Here is a 23,753-nt window from a genome sequence, read left to right as displayed (position 1 = left end):
GCTTTAAATTCGAAGTAAATGCTTTAATTTTTCGGAAAAAGATAAAATTTCTTAAAAAAATCGTTTTGAAATTAATGGTTCCACACATTGAGAACAGCTGAAATGGGACGATAAAAATTATTGTCGATACAATGGAGCGCTCTTTTTTCAAAGTTATTGCCAACCAGTAGATAAGGAAATTTTAAAGAGATTTTTATCATACAAAGATCTACGAGTAGGTATAATTTAAATGCTCTTGATTAGATCCAAGTTTGTGTCTACGGGTTGCAAAAAAGATTGTGTATGCATTTCTGGTGGAAATCAAACAGAATCTATTAAAACATAATTTATTTTGTAGGTACTCCACAAGATCGGTTACATTGTGTTTATCAAAAATAAATACTCAAATTTATCATTTTTACATCATGATCGGGATAAAATTAACACTAAGATGTTAAATAAATGAAAAATGCACTTAAATTAGAATAATTTACAAACGAAGGCCGCGATTCGTGGCAGCTACATAATTTAGTAACTCCTCAGAGTCCTCGCAGACGACGGGCTTCTCATGATAGCAGGCAACGTCATGCCAGGCGATACCGTCATTGTAGACGTTGTTCAAGATGGAAAGACACGACTCGCTGGTGCCATTGATGTCGAATTCCGCATTGTCGGGTTGGCGTTGTTTTTTGTGACCAGTGGAGGACCATGGGTTGTAGCCCCAGCCGTTGGGCACCTGGTTGGTAGGCGCCATCTTTTCGCGGTTCGCGGACCAGAACCATCCGTAGATGTTCTTGGGTTCCAAGTCGGCGCGGTTCTCGCAGCCCTTGAAGTCGCACAGTCTGCCGGAGGTCCAAATGTAAGGGACATCGTCTGAAAAAGAATTCAATCGTTTAAACAACTATAATAGTATATTATGATACTAGTTTTATAAGGCGCATTTTGTCGCACGCACGGATTTAGAATAAGTGTGACAAAATGCCTTATAAACAAGATACCATACAGTATTTTTTCTACTTTGCACTTTTTGTACCAAAAAAATTAATTTCGAAATTTAGGGAATTTTGTGGCAGTTGACAGCATTTGCGCACAGGCCGTGAAATAAAATTAATAATTTAGATTATCATAAAATTATTCGTTCAAATATATTCTCACAGTGTCCAAGATGTTTTGCAATGTACCACTTAACAAATACGGGCTTTTGTGGCAAATACGTGGAATTTGAAAATTAGCCGAAAGATAATGAGATCTCCAATTATTTACTTGCACTGGCTTTTGAAATTATGTTTGTACATTACTCGAAAGGTGTTCGAAGGGGCCACATATCAGGACTGATACAAAAGTTTCTAAAAGTTCGTATTTGATTAATTTGATTAAATTATGCACTTGAAACAGGTGCCAATTGACACTCACAGTTCTCTCAGATAATTGTCAAAAAACTAGGTTGTCAAAATTATCCAACTAAATTACCCTGGTTTTTAGTGTAATTATTATAGCACTCCGTTGGATAGATACTATGATACGCGAATCGAATATTGACCTCAGTACCAAACCGAAGTAGAAAAAAACACAAGTATAGTACTAGTGTTCGGTCATAACCAAGTCAGAAAAAAGTGTCATTAGCGCGTTAAAATTTAACACTGGTTATTAAAATCGCAGATCTAGGAATTTTATTGGTTATTGCTATAGCAACAATGATTAACGACCTTTAAATTTTAACGGTTTCTTTGTAGAATACTCGCGTTTAGCAATTAATTTTACTTTACAGATTAAATATTGTTTTGTGGTGATAGATTTGTAAAAAATGGCGATGGGTTTTCTTGAAGTGTTTTTAAAACGTACATTCGAACAAAGTGAAAAATTCTTTTAACTAAAAATTTAACGAAAATAAAAAGTCAACAATTTTTTGTCATCAATGTTTGAAAATTATTATTTCCATATAATAGTTTGACAAATCTAACATAATAAACTGATTCAAATCTAATTTCTTTTGATGTCAAAACTAAAAAAAAATTGAGTTGTTAACTACATAAACGTAAATAAGTCTGAACTATTTCTAACATTTGTCTCTGAATAACTGCATTTTAGAAGTTTGAAAAATAAAAATAGGCTGGAAGTTAATTTTTATAAATTATTTAATAGTATATTAAAATACAAGTTTCATAAGAAGTCTTAAAGCACGAATTCATTTTCAAAAACGAGTGGCGTTAGCCACAAGTTTTTTTATACTATTTTTGTAATTTGCCCCCTTTTGCCATTTTTAAACAAACTCTGTTATTTTAGTCGACTTAGGGTTTTTTGTGACAGTCGGTATATCTCAATTTTGAAAATGAAAAATTGATTTAAAATTTTATCATGTTTTATAAAAGTTTTGTCAAAAAACAAGATTTTGGATGACAATGGAGGTAATCTTGTATGAACGCCCTCTGAAATTTTGACATTCGCAAAAATGCGGTCCTGAATTTATTTCTTGCCAATCTAAAAATTTTCGTAAAATGTTCCGTCGAATTACTGTTATGACGTCGCACTTGATGACGCTGAGTGCTTTAAGATGCCTATTGAAGCATCAAAATGGCGACAAATTACAAAAAATATTATTATTGTTTTACATATAATATCAAGTTTAAAATAAAGAAAGCCTATGTCGTCCAAAAATTATGCTAATTAATTTTTGTACTCATAGTTTTTAGACAGCTATTATTTTAACGGACTTTCCCGCACTGCGGTGTTTTTTACTTTGCAACAATGGCTATTATTTTTTTAGGATACATGATAATTCATGTCAATTTTTTGATTATTTGACCTGTTATCAATCCATTACCAAAAAAAACTTATTAAAATATTGAATTAAAAATTAAAAATATTAATTTATATTTTTTTATACGTTACAAAAAATATTGTACCTAACTTATTTGGAAAGCAATTTCTCACATTCGCACTTCATGCAACTCTCGCTGCGCTCGTACCGTAAACAAAATGCTCATGTGGGAAATTGCACATTCCGAACTCGTTATGAAATAACTATTAATTTTAGAAAACAGTTTATCAAAAGAAATTACATCAAGGAGGAAAATACCCACGCTAAAAAGCGTCGAATTACAGCCATTTTCCTAGTTGTTTTACAGTAGGCGTAAGTATTTAGAAGTATTACATACTTCTAAAAAGGACCCGTTTATCGAACATTTATTTTTATGCAAAATTTTCTGATTAATTGCATCCGAAGTTAGTTTTTCGATTCGAAACTGCCTTCATACTAAAATAGTGGTTTCTCTTATATTAGCTGTTTCGAGACTATAAAAACGCCAAAGTCGCATTTTCTCTCAAAATTAGCTGTTATAAATTATTCATTCACTTCAAAAAAATAATAGCTAACGTAATTTATACTTTTGATGTGAGATCTATTCATTGATACTATTTTTCATCAAGTTTATTTAAAAAAATAATTTGGTAAAATGCGACGTTGGCGTTTTTATAGTTTTGAAACAGCTAATAATGTTGTCGCTTATTACATAGATACGAGTAGAGGTAAAGCACCTTTATTCTACAAGTGGTTACTATGGTACATTATTTCATTTAGTTATGGTCTGTTTTTTTATAAACAATTGTCTGTGTCAAAATTGGGTATAAACGTAGTTTATATCGCCTTAAAAGGGAAAATTGAGAAATTAGATTTACATTACGTACCCGGATTTGGGGTGTTATATAAGTTGTACCTAAGTTATATAAATTTCTTTAATTAAAGCCATACAACAAAATTCGATAGAATAAAATAGCCATTTTAGAAAATTTAATAAAAATTTCTTGATGTACCTAATAAGAGAAAACGTTGTATTAGACACGTAAAGAAATGTTAGCATTATTTGCTCCTGATTCCTTTCTGGAACTCGTGCTCCGCACTCATTTCAGAAACCCATCACTCACAGATAATGAACAACTTTTCTTTATTTGTATAATAACGACTATTATTATACAAGTAAAGAAAATTTGTTCATTATCTCACGATCATTATCGATAAATTTTAAGTTTTTCAAAAATCTTCACAGAAACGTGTTTTTCATAATGAAAGCCTTTTCAAACAAAAAATCGAACTTCGGATTCGAAATCAGCAGAAAATTTTGTATAAGAATTAGTTAAAAAAAACGTGTGTACTGCAACCCCGACAGACAAATAAGTTATTAATTAAATAATTACAAGGCGCTTCTGATGGACCCTTTCCTGGCTAGTTGACGTAGAGTAGAACATAAAATATATGACGCCAAATATGACTTGTGGACAGTTACATATTATTTGAAATACAGGAATTCTCCTTAATGCTTTATTGTTCATAAGAAATGGTTTTTGTTAAATTGTTTACTACTATTATTTAAAAAACTAATCATTTTCATTTAATTTAAAAGTATTACAATTTAGCAAAAAATAAATGTTGTAGCAGAATTAAAAAAATTCAAATGGTTTTGCTTTTTTTGGTTAAATTAAATAAATTAATTAAAAAATCGTTCTTATTTAAAGAGAAAAGTTTCTGCACAAAAATCTGACTTTTTTAATAGTGCCAGATATATAACAACATAAAACAATGAAAACTGTACAGTAGTTAAAACAATATTCAACTTGATAAAAAAAATTTGAATTATTTTAGTTTATTTTGTTCAATGTTTCTGTAAACTGCGTCATAAGCATCACGAATGTTAAGGATTACCGATCCTCAATTGATTAATGATTGACACTTAATATACTGTTTCAATAAGAATTGCTCCAATTTGAAAAATAAGATGTATAGTATCCTCACAAAAATTTGGATTTTTTAATAGTTTTTAAAAACAATTACAAAAAGATCTTACTTTGTTGAATAAGTCTGAAGATCATGTTGTTTTCTTCTTGCGTCTCTAGCGAGACCAAGTCCATGCAGTACTCCCTGCAAATGTTCCTTCCATCTAACCAGTCGAATTTTCTGTTGGCTAATTCAGGGACATGACCGGTGAAGAAGTAATTGTGTCCTCGGAAAAAAAACTGTTTCGGTCCTGCAAATTACCATTACAAGTCTTAATACAATCACGCTTAGTATTCATTACGAGTCATTTATTATTCATTAGAAGAAAGTCAAGAGATTTGGGTTAATTTTAGTGACAAAAAGTGCACAATTAGGAAGAAAGTTAGCTTTTAGACAAATTACCTGTAACGTTGAAGAAAAGTGACGAGATTGTCGTCTCTATTAATAACAAAAGTATTGTATAATAACGTGTTCAAGGGACATTTCAGTTTAAAGAAAGAAAACAACAATCATCATAAAATAATCTATGACGAGATTTACAACTTAATCGTGAAAGTATAATAAGAGTACAGGTACAACTTACAGTTTTTCTCTAGTAAATACAAAGGTAAATACAGGGTCTATCAGAAATACGTGTGTTAATTTTACCATGTAATAAAACTCATCAAATACACCAACTTTTCTTTATAACATTTTGCAAAATTCTTATTTCTAATTTTCACTGTTTCCTCCTTTCTTTTGTGCAAACGAGCCGGTGAGTGTTTAATAATTACAACAACAATTTTCATTGTTGTTTTAAATTGTTAAAATTGTCCGTTACTATCATAATGAAAATAGTTTGGCTCTTTTATTTTTGTACCCATAGGCGGATACACGTTTCAGTATGTTATCTTTTTCAAAATTTTAAGTAAATTTGCGAATTTTTTATTGAAAAATTACAAATAGAAAAGATGTTTCGTTTGTTGAGTTTTGTTACCTGTTACATATTTCTGATACAGCCTGTATAATTTCGGTTTAATGGTGATTGTAAATTACGCTTTGATGCTCAATGTCGACAATTATTATTAAACAAACATTTAATTTTAATTTTTATTAAGTGTAATTAATATCATTATGTATTTTTCTAACTCAAGTATATTTAAGTGTCGTGATATCATCTCCTAATACTTTGTGAAAAAATGTGCAACCTTTACGCTAAATGAAAAATATGATGGCTTAGTGTAATTAAAATCAAGGTGATTTGTCAAACTCGGTGTCGTTAACTGTTGGGTATACTTATTCGTATTTGAGTTTGATTCCTTGATATCTTTTTTGTTACATTACTGTTTTTTAAATACATTAACATCGAATCGCTTTTTTATTTTTTCGATATTTTAGAAATATTATTTACTACAAAAATTATTTGTATAATTAACAGTTAATTTACTGTTAAACATATTAAGTTGTCAGTTACATTCCACTGACAAATGTTAAATTATTAGAAAAAGGTTTTATTTAAAAGATACATTTAGAAGTAAAAAATAATGTTTTTCAATCAGAGCAGAATATTTTTTCCTACAGGTTAAAATTCTAAAATTTATAAAAGCTTTGGGAGTTATAAAACTACATAGCATTACATAGTTATTTTGTTCATTTGACTGCTCCCAAAGCTTTTATAAATCTTAGAATTTCAACCTGTAGGAAAAAATATTCAAGTTTCATAACACCAGTTTTGAAGCATGAATTCGATTTCAATTTTTTAAAGAATGAGTCTTATTAGGTTTTATGAAGATGATCTTGCATGAACACTCCTTGAAATTTGTGAAATTAGCAAAAACACGGTCCCGAATTTGCTTCTTGCCAACCTAAAAATTTTCGTAAAATGTTTCGTCAAATAATGACTATTATGACTTGATGAGGTTGCGTGCTTTAAGATGCCTATTATTAAATTATCAAAATGGCGGCAAATTACAAAAACATTATTTTTTCCTTTTTAGTGCATCATTTAAATAAAAACTTTTTTTTTGAAATCCTTTTTTTTATATTTTTTATTTAGAAATTGTGTTAATTTCTTACATTAGATAGTCATCTTAAAAGTATGTGGTGGCAAATAGCTTTGGCTTTATTTATGCGATATTTCGTGTTTATAAAGTGTTTACTGTTAGAATTTTCTACATGAAATTCAAACAACAACGACGCATTTGTTTCATTGCACAAGTTCTTGTAGTAAATAAATACCACCCACTTAATGATTGTATTACAATTTCATGAATAATTTCTTTAAATAAACCATGTCTGATTTGGAAAGGTACGTAAATAAGGGCAACAGGATATTAGACACATTTACATTTATCACTTTCCTCTCTTTGACTAATCATGTGACAATATAATTGTTCTTTCAGTAATCATTAAAGTAATACCCAAGTGATGTAAGAATATCACTATAATGAGTAGTATTTATAAAATGTAGTAAATGCTTTTACCTGTAATAGCTAAATTTAGATTTTATTAGAAAGAAAGAGATAAAACTATAGTAAAAGCTTATGCTACATTTTAGAAATACTACCCATTATATTATCATAAATTTTGTAATAATAATCAATTAATTAGGGAAAAAGCAAGTTGTTGAACTTAGTGTAGTGTTGACGATTAAAACCTAACAATTCAATGAAAATTTTATGAAAATAAGTGTATTATACTCTTGGTATTTTAAAGTGTTTGGTAACAACTGCTTGTATAATTTAGGTACAAGCATTGTTTTTAAACTTGTCGTTTCTTATCACGTGTGAATTTTTGTGTATTGGTGCAGTTTCACTTATTGGGAAATTTTGGTCACTTTTGTACTGCATACATTAATGAGAAATCACCGTAAACTCTGTAAATATTTGAAAATAATTAAGATGTGCTTTACCCGGAACCGAGTAACCAGGAACAATTAAGATCTTCTACATCATGAGATCAAATTTGTACATCAGGATGTGGGATTTTACAGTGATTTGGTTGCTTCTCTCCGTGTGTGTTAGTGTTAGTAAGTATTTAGACGGAAATTATAAACCCACTTACTGTTTGCGCATTTCTGCGGATTTGGCAAGGACAAGAAGCGACCTGGTCTGTTGGAAACCGGCCTGATTTGGTTGATGGCAGGAGTGGCTACTGCAGCTGCACAAGCAGCTAATACTATTAAAGCTAATTTCATCTGAAACAAAAAATAAAATATGTAAACAAGAGATAAAACAATATTTTTTTTCATTTATACGTTTTATACGAAATGCTGGGAATTATTTGAAATTATGGGAATTACTAAAATTTGTTTTGGAATACACTGTACACTTAAGGTACACTTAAACAAAAATTGTCACTGTCCTCTAGAAGTTTAAGAACATATATCTACATAATGAACAAAATAATCTTAAAAAAATACAAAATTTACAGTTCATAAGTTATGATAATCAATGACGATGTAACTCAGATTTTTGATAAAAACAACATTTGCATTTGGTCTAAGAAAAAAGATTTTAATAATGATTCATTTTACTTAAAAAATATTTTTTATCACAAATGAGGGGATGAAAACTTAATTGTAATTAATTTTAATTTGCTTTCTGTAAAACGATTTCAAATGTGTTAAAATTATAAGTAGTGCAACTTCTCAATTGGTTTAATCTTTTGGCACTAAAGATGATTTGCAACGATTTTAATCACACATTTTTTGTACTCATGTCTCATAGCTTTTATACAGCTAGGTATTTCCCACACACTGGAGCGTATTTTTTACTTTGCAATAATAGGTTGGGACATATAATAGGCTGGGATCGCTATCGTTGAGATGGAAACGATATTTTTTGATAAGTGGCAGTTCATGTCAATTTGATCATTGTTTCACCTGTTATTAACCCATCAGAAAAAAGAACTAAATTATCAAAAAAATATATTTTTGATACGCGCAAATCGCGTATCGTAATGACCTCAGTACGAAATCAAAGTAGAAAAAAAATTGTACCTAAATTGTTTGGAAAGCAATTTCCTACAATTCATGCATCCCTCGCTTCGGTCGTGTCGCAAACAAAGTGTTCATGTGGGAAATTGTCTTTTTCCATGACCCCCTACGAAAGTGTCTACTTTATCCACCTAATTCGTAGGTACAAAAGTTGACAATTTCGAACAAATGTCATAATTTCCTTAACAAACCCGTTTGTTATACATATTATATAGAGGGTGAGGTCATGCGTTTAAATTAGTTGTTTGGAAAAAAATACCCCATTTTTAATCAAGAAAACCAATAGTACACAAAGATCATTGTTGCATTGATCAAGTAGGTATATTGTCATCAAATAATTATCATGTTTTCTACTAACAGAGCTAATACTACTAGCGAAAACATTAGTGGGGCACGCTTTATCTCCAAAATAATTTTTGAAAACGGTTATCCAAAGAATTTTTTTACTATTTTTCCCAACATGTATTCATTTGAAATTTTATCGGTCTATTTAAGAATCACGTTGTATAACGAATAGAATTAGAGATTTTCAGAACTAATGATGTTAGTTATACAGCGTGGAATTTTTAACTGGAATAAAATTCATAACTTGGATATAGTCGATTTTTGTAAAAATTCCAGAAACAGGTCGATTTTTGTTTTTCTTTGCACATCATTTTGTGCATGCGGTTTTTGTTTATCTGTTTTCAAAAATGCACAGCCACCTCTAACTTTTTTTTCGAATGTAACGGTATGTCAAGTGTTACCTCATGACAAAGAGCATTTTGCAAGGAATACAATGCACGATCTGTTTTTTGAATAGTTTCAAAGCCAACGCGATAAAAAAATGAAAACCAATTTTTATAAGTTGAATTTAGGCAAACCACACTAGAAATGTTGCAAAGGTTAGACATTCATGCTACTATCGTTATGTTATTTCCCAGGAGAGGAACGGTGCCCATTTTGAACAATTGTTGCATTAAATAATGTTCAACTTATACATTTGGATTTATTTTTTTTATCACATAAGCTTTGAAAACAACAAATAAACAAAAATCATATGCACCAAGTAGTAGGCAATGAAAATAACAATTGACCTGTTTCGGGAATTTTCACCAAAATTCCCTAAATCAAAGTTATGACTTTTATTCCAGTTAAAAATTCCACGCACGCTGTATATAACAAACGTGTTTGTTATAAAAAATTAATTATTTACTTTTGTAGTAGTTTGTTGTAGGTAGCACAGTAGGTAGTTACATGTGTAGATTAAACTATCGTTCATTTAAAAATAGACGGTTTGATAACAAAACTCGATGGAAAGTGGGTATCGTTTGTTCGTGAGTATTCTGCCCTCGGCTCGCGTCTCGTTCGTCAAGATTCTCACTCGCACGATATCACTCACTTTTCACACTCGTTATGTAATATACTATTTCCAAACACGTTAGGTAAATAACTATTCAAATGACTGTTTTGCTTTATGACTTTTAATTTTTGGGGTGTAATAACGACATAATTAAAAGACCTTTAGGCGGAACTGTTTATCCGAAACGAATTAGGTTGTAACTGTTTGATAGATAACTTGACGCTTATTTGATTATTTAATTCTTTTTTAATTTTTGTCCTGAGTCTTATTCATATGTATAAACCTAGGAGAGGTGTAAAAATTTTTGTTTTTTTTATTTTGTCAATTGCGGCAGCAATTATATAAATATATGATGTTTCGGGGAATCGATCATAATGGTATAGTTTAAAATGTTCTAGGATAAATAGTTTTTGCAAAAAAGTCATTTAAAGTCGTTGAAAATTTAGGACTTCTCAAACTGACCACTATAAATTTAGGCAAAAAGGCAAAAAACTTGAAACATTTAAATGTTCTAAAAAACTTGTAATATAAACAGTAGAATTGCTTGAATAACCCTTTTTGGTTTAAGGTTTTTGAGTTACCTTCGTATATTTTTAATGAAAACCTGAAAATTTCCTGAACCTGGTTTTTAACATTTGTATAAGAAAACTTTTTCCAAAAGCAACCTTGAAGTTTATGAGTCTTTATGAATCAAATAAACCACCACAATTATGTAACGATCGAATAAACGTACTTTTTGGTTGGTACTAACAGTTCTACCAACTCTGTTTTTGTTTTTATATTTTTTCTAACTTATCAAGTTTATGTGTGATGTAATCTGTGGTCAAATATTCAAATTTGACTTGATACTTGAATAATTGTATCAAGAAAATGTGCTATAATGAAAGGATCTTGCGTCAAGTATATTATATTTCAGCAAGATATAAACATTTATATGTAAACACTATAAACAGCAGTAGTTATAAACAAGTTTTTTTTAACGATTTTATTTGTAGTTTGTTACTAGGTATCAATTATAAATAATTTTTCTTTGCTCCGGATTTTTTTTTAAAACCTCAAGAGATCAGTAAACATCAACGAATATCATATATTTTGGAAAAGAAGAAAAGTAGATCAGGCCCGAATCAAGTCCATTTTCGTGGGCGTATTAATTACATCATTAGTCCGTAACGAAGAACTGATTAATAAAAAGTGAAAGTGTATTTTGAGCGATCGATTGGTCAACCGAAACTGGATCAAAATCGGAATCCTCCTTAAAAAATTGCGCACGATTTGGTTGCGGGCACGATTCCTGCAATAATTCAACAGAAGTTCAGTGGGTCAAAAAAGGTCACGCAAATACACACACACATACACATACATATGATGAAGATCTGATAAATGATGAGTTGCATTTTGAAAGATTTCTCTTTGCGACAATCTCATCTCATAGACGCCGATGAATCAAATTGCCCAACTCTTTGCAAAACAGTGTCAAGATGAAACCGGAGAAAGTGGAAGAACAAACAACAACAGAATTTCGGACGGACACACCTCTACTTCACTTTTTGTACTCTTGATGAGCTGCATCCATTATCTAACCTTCGCTACTATTTATTTACAAAGGATTTGGCACCGCATCGTTAATTTGAATGCTTTTAAACAGAAATCGAACTTTTTCGTAGAGAGGGAATACATACAGGAAATGGACCAGTTTTCGAGTTCTCGCTTTTTGGGTGGGTTTTATAAGAAATGGGAAAGTGGTTATTAACACATTATCAGAGGACATAAAAATTATCATTTGTATGCACAACAATTGCTTCACCTTTCTCTGTTTCGATTAGAAGGTTGAACCTTTTTGTAAATTTGGTGCTAATTAAAAACTAACGTAACAGACTAAATTCCAGATTGATAAAGTCATCACAGAAAAATCACAAAATGTCAACGAGAATTTTGATGATTATTTAATATTTCCTATTAGAGCACTGCCTCTTCAGACAAATAAGTTAATTGAAAGGTTAAGATGAGTAGCAACTTGTTTTATTTGCTAATAGTCATTTATCATGAGCTAAATTAGCATTTGTGAAAAGTTAAGAATAGCACTTTAGCTATTGTATCTCTTAAATATTTTATTACGCAATAATTATTATTTAACGTTGTAATTTACACAATGTTTTTGGTTTATGATGCCGTTTTGGAAATATTCATCCATGAATTATTTGAAGGATGTGTTAGCTCATAAAATTTAATTGAAAACGTAATTTTTTTTAATTTAATGTCAAGTGAAGTACTTAATTGAAGAACCGCTTGTCTTGAAAAGGTTTTCAGGCAAAATTTCATTACGACGGAGAAATAAATTATTGTGTAGGTACTAAATCTTTTTCAATCAACTTTTTTTCGCGAAATTTTTGCGTGGTGAAAACCCATTCTGTTTGGAATTTTCATATAGTTTTATGAAACAGGATGTAACACCATTACTTTCGTTGGAATTTTTTTAAATATAAATTTAAGATGTTATCGAGGTCTAGGTACGCAACGTTTTTCTTTTTGGTCGGTTCATCTTTGAGACGGATCTCACGTAATGAATACGTGTCAAGGTGTGCCTTATTTAATTCCTTATTATCTTAATAACATATTTTTTCCATTTAAGTTAATTTCTCTTTTCGAAGATAATGCAGTACTTTACATATGATTGTGACTCTAATTGTGCCTTGTTTCAATTTTCTTTCACAGAACAGGAAAGTTAGCGTGAAAGTGAAAAATGTTAAACAATGAAAAGTCTATGTTACTAAGTACAAATTCAGCTGCAAAATATTTTACTCTAGAGTATATTTTTTCTGAGTCTTAAAAACCAATACCCACACAAAAATCAGTGTTTACTGTTGAATAGGTACTTTATATCTTTGCCTGTGTATCTATGTACATTTTTTCAGAATTTTTCCCCAATTCGTTGTAATCAAAATTAATTAAAAACAATTAGCTAATTAAAAATAAAAAATACCAAAGAGAGTTTTTACGTACATATATATTAGCTGCTTCAAAGCTATAGAAATACCAAAGTCGCATTTTACCGAATTATTTTTTAAAAAAGGTTGATACAATTGGAAAATCTCATTGAAACTATAAATTACATTACCTAATTACTTTTTCAACTACATAAATAATTTATAACAAATAACTTTTAGAGAAAATGCGACGTAAAACAGCTATATATCTACTTTTTGCACAAAGCAAATTAATTAATGTTTATTATAAAGAATCGCGACAAATTTTGAAAAAATTACAAGCTTAGAAAAACATATATAGCATTTAATAGCAAACGGTGATTTTTGTGTAATTATTAGATTTTGAGATAAACAGCACAAATAAAGACTGTACACGTGTTTGTATTTTTTAATAAAAATTTGGTCATTTGCATTTGAATAAGAAAATTAAATGAGAAAATTAATAAAATAATCAAGTCAAGTCGTTTTAAATTAATTTCTTTTTTTTGTGGATTATAAAAATTAAAATTGGCCATACTTTTTTTTACAAAACATAGAAAAATTGAAGGAAGATTTGGAATCCTCAAATAAATTTTGCATTTTTTGGCATAAATTTTCGGTTATTGTAATTTTAATGTTTTTTTTTATTGGTAGGTAATAAGTAAAAATTTTGACCAAGTTGTTTTATTCGAACTATTTGCACAATTTTTACTCGATTACCACAAAATTGTTCACAACTAGTTAATTAACTAGTATTTTTCATCACATTCAAGACCCATCAGAAAATTAAGGTAACTAAACTAGTTTTGTGGAATGTAGCTCAAGATCAGGATTGCTTTTCCATTATTTTGCAAACATTTTTATTAATGTTGTGAGTGTTTTTGTGTACTATATAAAGTCATCAATCACTTTGACATTGTTGTGTTTACATACCTACAGAAGAACAAACCACAAACAAGCTTTTTTACTGACATCCATACTACAAGTTTAATTCATATTTTGTATAAAAACAAAACCACTGTAGTTATAAAGTCGTGAATGAAATCGAATATTTCAAGATTCGAAATAAACAAACCATTGAATCAAGACTTTTAGCTTTTGTAAACGCACCATAATTAGCAATTACCGTAGGTTGTAAATTTGTAAGTGTAGGTCAGTAATGTGGTAATACATCTTTTTTACATAACAATGATGTTTAAGACAAAAGTTTTGATTCTACATTGTCTAGGGGCATTCGTGCCAGAACAATTAACTGAATTAATTGTGAAAACAAAGACTCATCTTCAAGTTCCAGTTATTACTGAAACTTGTTTCTTCATGCAAAAAATTAATTAGTTCCGTGACCATCCTATTTTTGAAATTGTAATTTTGTGCGATGACCTTAAGACTAGCCTTGAAGTTATTAATGGGATGCGAAAATGCAGCAAAATGTATTTTTCATTTTTACGAGTTTTTTTACTAAATTCAATTTAACCGGTCCAGTTTAATATATATTTTTCTATTTTACGAGTTTCTCTATTAGAATCGCCCTAGTTTTTTGTAAATTAGTAGCCACTCACCTTTTTAAATCCACTACCAAATAATTTTCGCAAAAATCAACACTCGCACATACACACGATCCTTACCTTCTTTCAGTAAAACACTAAACCTCCGTCGAATAAGTGAGAGTCTCATTTATATGTCTTCTCGCGTTTTTAAGGTGGGATTTCTCTCTCGTTATCCCCATATGAAACCGAAATTTTTTCTTCTCTCCTCGTGAGCTCACACCGAGGCAAGGTGAAGCCGATCGGCGATTTTTTTCAAGTCATTTTGCTCCTAATCTAATTTGCACGTTGTTGGCGAAAAAATTTCTAACCTTTCTTCAAGGATTGAAGATCCGCGTGATTGTTTTTTAAAATCCTGATCAATGTCATGCACGACTGATCGTCTACGGAAAAATGACCAAAAGGACCCGTTTCTAACCCCTGTGGGTTTTTTACAGAACGGTTGGAGAATGTGTTTCAAAAGGTAGGAACGGGTTTTCGGTTTTTTGGAAGGAGTCGTGAATTTTTTCACTCGTTCGAATTTTAAATATTGTAGAATTATGTAAGTGTTGACTCGTGACATTTTGTAATCCGCTTCTGATTGTGCCGTGTACCGAACAGGAATTTCTCTGAATATTTACATACAATTGTCATTTTTCAAGTTTTGGGAAGCATTTCAGGTTCAACAGAAAACATGTAGAATGTTTTCGGGTTTCTATTTTCCTAAGTTGTTCTTTATTTTCACGTTTTTATGTCTGCTACACTACATTTCTACACTAAAAAAGTACAAAACGCGAATAAATATTTAATTATACACTAATTTTTTTTTTGAAATTTAGCACATTTATTATTTATTGTTCTTTTTGGGAATATTTTAACGTTGCTTGTACCATGAGATCGAGAATGTATCGAAATAAAGCAAGGGAAGTGTAACTTTAGCCACATTTCTTTTCAAAACATCGTGTTGCAACAGACTGTAGAAGAGACAAAGGAGATGTCCATAAACACCGTTTAAAAAATTCGTAGAAAAATTTCTCCCAAAATTCCAATTGAATATTTCCACCCCCAATTTATTTTTTCACTTGTTAAAATAGTATGCTACAATCTAGGCTTTTCGGTGCGAAGTGAACACGGAATAATTTAGTTCTTAAAAAATCCTGTACTGTCATTTTTGACTAAAGTTCCACAGGCACAACCTGCTCTAATTCAGTTTATTTTCGATCTCATGTTATTATTAGCTGTTTCAAAACTACAGCGTGGAATTTTTAACTCGAAAAAAATTTATAAAATTCCCGAAACAGGTCAATTTTTCTTTTTCTTTGCCTACTATGTGGTGCATATGGTTTTTGTTTATCTGTTGTATCTCTAACTTTTTTTTTTTCAAATATAATGGTAAGTCAAGTGACACCTCGTATGAAAGCTCTTTTCGTAAGCAATACAACCCACTATTTTTTTTAATTTCTTCAAAGCCTACGTGATAAAAAAATTAAAAGTAATTTTATAACTTGAACATTATTTAATGGGCACCGTTCCTCTCCTGGAAAATAACAATAATAGTAACATGAATTTCTAACATTTTGGAACATTTCTAGTGTGATTTGCCTAATTTCATGTTATAAAAATTGTTCTTCATTTTCTTATCGGGTAGGCTTTGAAAATATTCAGAAATAATATTGTGCGTTGTATTCCTTGCACAGTGCTGTTTCACATGAGATGACACTTGACATACCGTTACATTTGAAAAAAAAAGTTAGAGGTGGCAGCGCTTTTTTGAAAACAGATAAACAAAAACTGCATGCACCAAATGATCTGCAAAGAAAACAAAAAATCGACCTGTTTCAAGATTTTTTTTACAAAAATCGCTTATATCCTAGTTACAAATTTTATTTTAGTCAATAATTCCACACTGTTTTAATTTTAATTGGCTCTTAAATTTTTGAAGTGCATAAATAATTTATAACATCTAATTTTGAGAGAAAATGCGACATTGAAGTTTTCATAGTTTTGAAACTGCTAATATGTACTTTATAATCATTTATATTGTGAAAACTATTAATAAAACATTAATGGATAAGTCACAAAGTAGCAGACATTTAAGTTTTCGATTTTTTTTAATTGTTAAAAAATTCAACTGACGTTTATTATGCTTGTTTAGTTCATGTTGTAGTCGTAAATTCTAAATTCTTTGCGATTTATTGAATAGATTCAAAAAAATGTCACAATGTCAGGAAATACTGAAAAATTCTCCTAAAATAAGCAAAGTGCTACTTCTGGCATTGTTAACAAGATGTTATTTATTAAGATACTACAATATGTGTGTTATAGTGATTTTCATCTAGTCGTCTGTGAATTCCTCATATAAAATCTGAAAATTTTAGTAAGTGTAACTTAAGTTTTTCCCAATAAAATATACACAAAAAAAACTGTATATGTATTGATAAATAATAATGCTAGCCTTGTTTTTACAGCAGAATAAGGCCATTTATGATAAAAGTCAGATTGGACCCATTTAAAAAGTTCTTGGCTAAAAATTACAAAAAATAACCCGAAAATGTTAATTTAGAACGTGTTCCTGTGACGTTACGTAGATTTAATAAAATTTAATAATAAATGAAAATTTATTTTATTAAAAATAAAATTTTAATAAAAATAATAGTTTCAAAAATAGCCCACTGCTTAATAAATAGTATATAGAGTGATTTCTAAAACGTGGCAGGTGCAGTAAAATTAAAAAAATACTTACATGACTTTTTAATTTTTCCTAAATCTTTAGCAGGTATATTTTGGGTTATATTCGGCTTTATTATTTTACTTATTGAAACCTATAATTTTTGATAATTTGGAAGATATAGCAGGAACCAGAAATATATAGGATTGATTTATGCAAGCTTTATTGAGACTTAGACAGCTTTACGGCAATCGTAATATTTTTTTACAGCTGATGGTACCACCTTAAAGATTCTTAAATGAATCGTATTCTGTAATTTTCATTGTAAACTTTTAATTTATTCCAGGCAAAAGTTTTAAAATTTATTAGATTAGTTACTTTATTAGACCACTTTATTTGTGAACAACGAACAACGCAACGAAATTAAACTGCATTTCACATATTTACCTTTATATTAAATGAAAATATGGTTGAATTCTTCTTTATTCGACGTCGAGGAATTAAATTAAATTAAATTAAAACGTCTCGTCAAAACGTCAAATGAAAATTTTGAAAAATAATTTGAAAATATTGATTTAGTTTCGTATTTAGTTTATATTGCCTGGCTGTGGATAAAACGTTGTATTGCATACAGGTCTTACATGTGTTTTATCCGCTGGAACCTTTGCGCAGATAAAATACATTGTAAGACCCTTTTACAATAAATAACTAAAAAATATTTTTACAAGAATCAAGTAATAGCAACACGAAATATCTGTAACATAGCTTTGTTTGTGTACTCATTGGTAAAATACAGACTGATCCAGAAATATTGAGTCTGTTGGCAACAGATTTGAATGTATTTGTGCTCGTAATTTGCAACATTGCAACCGAATTCGATTTTTCTTGACAATTATTTGACAAGAATATTAAAAATTAAGTCCAGTGTTGCCAACAGATTCAGCAGATTCTGGATCTGTATTTATATTACATTAGAACTGAATAATGTTCTCACAACAAGTAGATAATAAAAAAACAACATTATAATCTTGTAATCAAAGTGTCAAAATATTTTTTAATTTATTTTTTACGAAACGTATTTTTCTCATGGCTTTATAGCAGCGTAGTAAAAGAACAATTTAACAATGCAACGAACAAGAAATTTCATGTTTATTAGGTCTTATGCATACAATGTATTTCATCTCTTACGAAACACCTCTTTACTTAAATTTGATCAAAATTAACGTTCGGAAGAAACAATTTTCTCAAGGATTTTATGAAATGACAGTAAGTACAAGTTTAGATAATAAAAAAGCATTGGCTACCATTAATTCTCCATTCTTTTTTATTTTTTTCTGTATTTATATGTGAACAATGGGTAGTGTGAATAAATTGTAGCAAAAACTTTTACTATAGTTCTTTCTTTCTGATAAAGATAAAATATAAATTACGTTTATCTTTTACTAATACAAGCATTTACCTAACATTATTCACACGGTCCATTATCCTAAATGTAGGTTAAAATGTAATGTAAGTTAAAATCTAATTCTGGTACGTGTGGCCCAATAAATTCGCTGAACTTTAAACAAACCGTTTCCGATAGTTTAATAATTGCATTTGCATATCAAATCCACGTAACGAATGTAAAAATGAGCCGAAACACGCGATTCGTGTGCCATAAATCTTCCTCCTTTGTTGCAATTGGTGGCAGTTTGGTTGCAGTAATGCATTTATCGGTCGATAATTACAATAAGATGGTCACGATTGTTGGCCTTTGGAAGGCCGCTCCGTCGTTAGATGACCCACTTCTTTGGGTGATGTTTGCGCAACGGCGAAAAAGATGCACCACGTTGGAATTGTGTGCTTCACGCTTTGATGTGGCTCGTTAAATGTCCATTATATTAGTTGCTTTCAATTACTCCACACGTTGTACAAACACGACGAAAAATTATCATTTTCTGATAAAAATTCAGACGTTTCTTATTGCAACATCTTTGTGGATGGATGTGTCTTTCGGGCCACGGTCGCCTATTCAGGATATGTGCTGGCTGTCTTGTGTTGCAGACGAGCGATTTCAACATACGATCAAGCAAGCAAAAATATTATTTTAAATATAGACTTGAATAGATAACAGATATATTATACGTATTCAAATTACTTGTCTCCAGCTTAAAGGTGATAAAGAATAAAAATAATACTTGACATTTGCCAAATATTCAAATACTGAAAACTAATACGTAACAATATTTTGTATAAAAAGTGAAGTAGCGTTTCCTTGTTTAAAAATACGCTTTATCTCTCACAAAGATCGAATTTATCTTGCTAAATAAATAATAATCTACAGTAATATTGTAAACGCTTGGGCAAATTGAAACTGAATGGATAAATACAACGTTTTTACAATGCGACTGAAAATTTTAGGCGTATTTTATTATAAAACGCTTAACAAGTTTTCGTCTAATGTAAAATGGTTTTTTATAATTATCCACTTAGAAAATGATTGGTTACATTCAAAACTGGTTAGGCATTTTATAATACGCCTAAAATATTTAGTAGCATTTTAGAAACCCTACATTTATTCATTCATTTACAATATGACTAGACTTCTTATAATACGTCTAATTTTACTATTAGCATACGACATATACCTACATATTGACGCATAAGCTCTTCCGTACGCTATAGCACACATTACAATAAACTCTAGAAAAATATTAAAAAAAATTCCCTATCAATTATTCTTAACAGTTTTAAGAAGTAAAGTGGTGACTTTTTCTCTTATTTTCTTAAAATATCTTTAATCGATTTTAGAACCAACAAGAAAGAAGCCCAAGTTCCTCTACTCTTCCACGTCAACGAATCTAAAAATTATTTATACTAATTATCACCATTTTTTAAATTAAAAAAATTGTGATTTTTATATCCGGAAAGTTAAAAAATTTATCTGGCAACTACGGATATCTAAAACTAAGGAATGAAACGACGTACAAATAAAACGTCCCTGTCCTTGATAGTTCCGTTATTGTCAACAGAGGCACAGTTGTTTCATTACCGTTCAAGTTTTCAGAGCAATGAATTTATAAAAATAGTTATAATTAAATAACGGTTAGCACAAGGCGAATAAAAAAAATTATAGGCAGATAAAGCAGTAAATTAAAATAATGCAAAATTAAATCGTAAACTATACAGGCTGTTCGCGAAGTGGACATTTCTGTCACTACGTTTACATAGCAGGGTCATAGCGGTGACAAACTATCAAATATTTTTTGAGGTTACGAAGTGTTTAAATTATGAGTTGTTACAAAAAATACAGATTCACAAAACAAGAACTAATAAACGCAGAATCAAAAACCTAACGAAACGCAAATCACAAAACACAATAAACGAACGGAAAATACTTGCGATTAACACCGATAACACTTTCGACAACCATGCGACGACGTCTATAATTTATTGTCAATGTCAGGTTGAGAAATTCATGACACTTGACGGTGTTGTCGAAGTGCACATGTAAATTAATGTTTAAGGATACCACCCTTAGATACCCCTTAGTTGTTTAAATTTGCATTGTTTTTTTACAGCTTTGTGTTGGTAATGAAAAAATGAAATTGATGACGCACACGCAAATCGAGCTGACCGCCACTATATTATGCATTATTCCTAATAGTGTTAACCTAAATCGTTTTAATAAAATGTTTTTAATAACGGAGATAATTTAAGTTTGTCTAAAATTTTGAGTCCGGTCCTGACTCAAAAGTTGATCATTATCTGTGACTGATGTGTTTCGAAAAGGAATCACGAGCAGACAATGCCAACTTTTCTTTAGTAATAATGGAGTGTTATACTCAAAAGTAAAAGTTTTTGGAAATTGCAGATTCTGAAAGTAGACACAAAATGATGTCTAGTAATATCGGTCTGAGTTTGTTAAATCGGTACTTTTTTAGTAATAATAGAAAATTTGCGTTGTGACGTAAGTAATGTCTCGACTAATGATTCGTCAGTTTTTCGCTGCATACAATTAATGCTACGACCTACGTTTGGGCTGGTAAACGTCAAATACAAACGTCAAAGCCGTGCGTTGTCAATTGTGACTGTGTTTTGTGCTAATATTTTGCAGGAGTTTGTGTTTTGGTAAAATGACTGCTCCTGCAGCACATCTGAAGTCGAATGTAAAACAATAGAGGCAGAAATACAGAAAAGACGTACGTCTTTCAAGCTATCTTTGTTGGTAAGTTTTCTATCTCAAGTTCTGTGACTGGCTGATTCAAAAATGAACATTGTTGACGTCAGGCCAGGAATTTTCACCTTTTCAATTATTTTTCTCCAAAACGGTTGAGCTTTGGTTAAAATAAAAAAATATGGGTTGCCTATTTTATAGTTTGCTATCCATATAAAAATTTTCATTTTTTAGTATAACACTCCGTTAATAAAATTAAGAGTAAATAGTTTGAACAGATTTTAATAAGTTAAACAAAACAAACAACAAAAACTCTGTGATTCCCATTTAAAGCAAATTTATTTTCTTAAACAAAATTACAAAATATGTCCTTGAACTAATGAACTGCTGTTTTGAGATGAGAGCTTCAAAATAATCTACTTCATTATTGTGGATACCAGATTTCCGAAAATGATCCTTTTATTTTTTTTTTCATACTCTAAGTACACTTTGAATGCCGCAGCTGCCTCTGATAACATTGCCCATACAATTTCATGAAATCTGTAAGATTGTTATTATTGTAATAGTGAGCCTTTTCCGACTATTTAGATGACAATTGTAACAGTTTTTGTTGATTACACCAATGGTCCTTTAATTTTTTATGATCTGAACAGGGTCGGCTTCCAAAATAAAAAAAAAGAAGTTATTGTGCCTTCGTTATCACTATCATGAACATTTTACTAAGGTGTTTTAGGATAAAACTCTTAAAAACAATGCATGCTAGCACCTCTTAAAAGGAACGCCTCAATTTCGCCCTGCATTTAAAAAAAACTTCAAACGTTTATCAATTGGCACTCTGCCCACTATTTTTCAAAACGATGCGAATACGGTTATAGATACAAGAAAAATGATCAGAAGAAAGTTGTAGAGAATTAAATTTTCTTTAAAAAAGTCCGCGCGACCATATGCCTATCTTCAACCCTTTAGGTCCCAAAGTCATTCAAGGACTTTCAAGCGACGGATTTCCTTCATTTTACCGGTGGTCAAGTATCGGAAAGTGAATTTACACCTTAACCGTTGAAGATAGGAATATTGTATTGAGGACTTTGTTATAGAAAATTTAATTCTCTACAACCTCGTTTCTTACATATTTTGTATCTTCAACCGTATTCGCTGCGCTTGTAAAAATATCAGGTGGGACACAAATTGATAATTTTAAGCGATAATTTTTTGCGCACTATCGCCTATTTATCAAAACGCTGCGAATACAAATGAAGATATAAAAAAGTGTAAGGAATGAGGTTGTAGAGAATTAAATGTTCTACAAAAAAGTCCGCGACACCATATTTCTATCTTCAACGGTTTAGGTATAAATTCACTTTACTTGACCACCGACAACCACTTCAAAATTTTAAATGGCACCATCGCCTTTGTTGTATTTGAGCTTTCTTCCGAGGAAAGGCTTTTTGGAAATTCCACTCCCATAGGGGAAAAGTAAAAATCCTTCATTGTTGAAGTTATAATCATGAAAATTGGTATTTGAACAATCGGTTAAAAATGAAGAGGCATGTATTTCAGGATTTTTAGAAATTCTACTCCCAAGGAGGTTGAATACAAAAATCCGTCTTTTTTAAGTTATATCCATGAGAATTGGTATTTAGGCTTTTGGTTAAATACGAAGAAAGATGTATATCAGGCATTTGGAAATTACACCCACAAGGGGGTGAAATAGGGAATGAAAGTTCCTTTTGGGTCGCGGTTTTAAAGTTCGCAATGAAATAATAATAAGTGGTCCAGGGTTTCTACTTTTTGTTATTAAGTTTTGGTTTGTTTTTCTGGGTTTAAAAATAGTGAACATGAGTGCGAAGCAAGAAGTTAGTAAAATAATTATAATGATGACATGGAATATACAATAGTACAGACTGTAATACTGAATCTGTTGGCAACACTAGATTTAATTTTTTAAAATAGCAATGTGGTACGTTTCCAGTTAACAACAATTTAACAATCTTGTGGGACTATCCGTATGGCGGATGGTACAAGAGCCTCTAAAAGTTCATATTTGACTCATTTCATTAAATTATGCACTTGAAACAGGTGCCTATTGACACTGACAGTCCTTTCAGATGATTGTAAAAAACTAGGTTGTCAACATTACCCAACTAAATTGCCCTGCTTTATACTATACTTATAAATCATAGCACTCCATTGGATAAATCGCGTATCGTAATGGCCCCACTACCATCCCAAAGTTGAAAATATTATTATTTTTGGCTCACAAAAATAAATAAGAAATAATACTAATAATGATAAGTATTAAATGAAAAGAAAGAAATTCAAAAAATACTAAGATTAAAAAATATACTTGTCTAATTCTTATTTAACAAAATTATTTAAGT

At 30.4% G+C, this 23,753-nt stretch overlaps 1 protein-coding gene across 2 annotated transcripts; it reads right to left on the bottom strand.

Moving 5' to 3' along the window:
* Positions 1-312: 312 nt before the first annotated feature.
* Positions 313-14,791, bottom strand: slf (schlaff). Of its 2 annotated transcripts, none has more exons than XM_970972.5 (4): positions 14,654-14,791; positions 7,790-7,922; positions 4,818-4,997; positions 313-852 (listed from the first exon to the last, which is right to left on the bottom strand). In XM_970972.5, exons 2-4 carry the CDS (start codon positions 7,920-7,922, stop codon positions 470-472), a joined length of 696 nt encoding a protein of 231 aa, XP_976065.1. In that variant the 5' UTR covers positions 14,654-14,791; the 3' UTR covers positions 313-469. The 2 variants fall into 2 exon arrangements, with proteins under 2 accessions (XP_976065.1, XP_967043.1); XM_961950.4 differs by having other exon boundaries at positions 14,588-14,717.
* Between the last annotated feature and the right edge of the window lie 8,962 nt (positions 14,792-23,753).

This window comes from Tribolium castaneum, chromosome 5, assembly GCF_031307605.1.
Source record: "Tribolium castaneum strain GA2 chromosome 5, icTriCast1.1, whole genome shotgun sequence".
NCBI classification, from domain to species: domain Eukaryota; kingdom Metazoa; phylum Arthropoda; class Insecta; order Coleoptera; family Tenebrionidae; genus Tribolium; species Tribolium castaneum.
The sequence above is the reverse complement of the archived record's forward strand: the minus strand, read 5'-3'. Positions and strand labels throughout refer to the sequence as shown.

What these genes read in the sequence shown, in the direction of transcription:
- slf (XM_970972.5), bottom strand. Translation starts at nt 7,922, where the DNA reads ATGAAATTAGCTTTAATAGTATTAGCTGCTTGTGCAGCTGCAGTAGCC. An exon ending in TCCGCAGAAATGCGCAAACA is followed by an intron (nt 4,998 to 7,789) that starts GTAAGTGGGTTT and finishes GGTAATTTGCAG; the next exon opens with GACCGAAACAGTTTTTTTTC. An exon ending in CTTCAGACTTATTCAACAAA is followed by an intron (nt 853 to 4,817) that starts GTAAGATCTTTT and finishes ATTCTTTTTCAG; the next exon opens with ACGATGTCCCTTACATTTGG.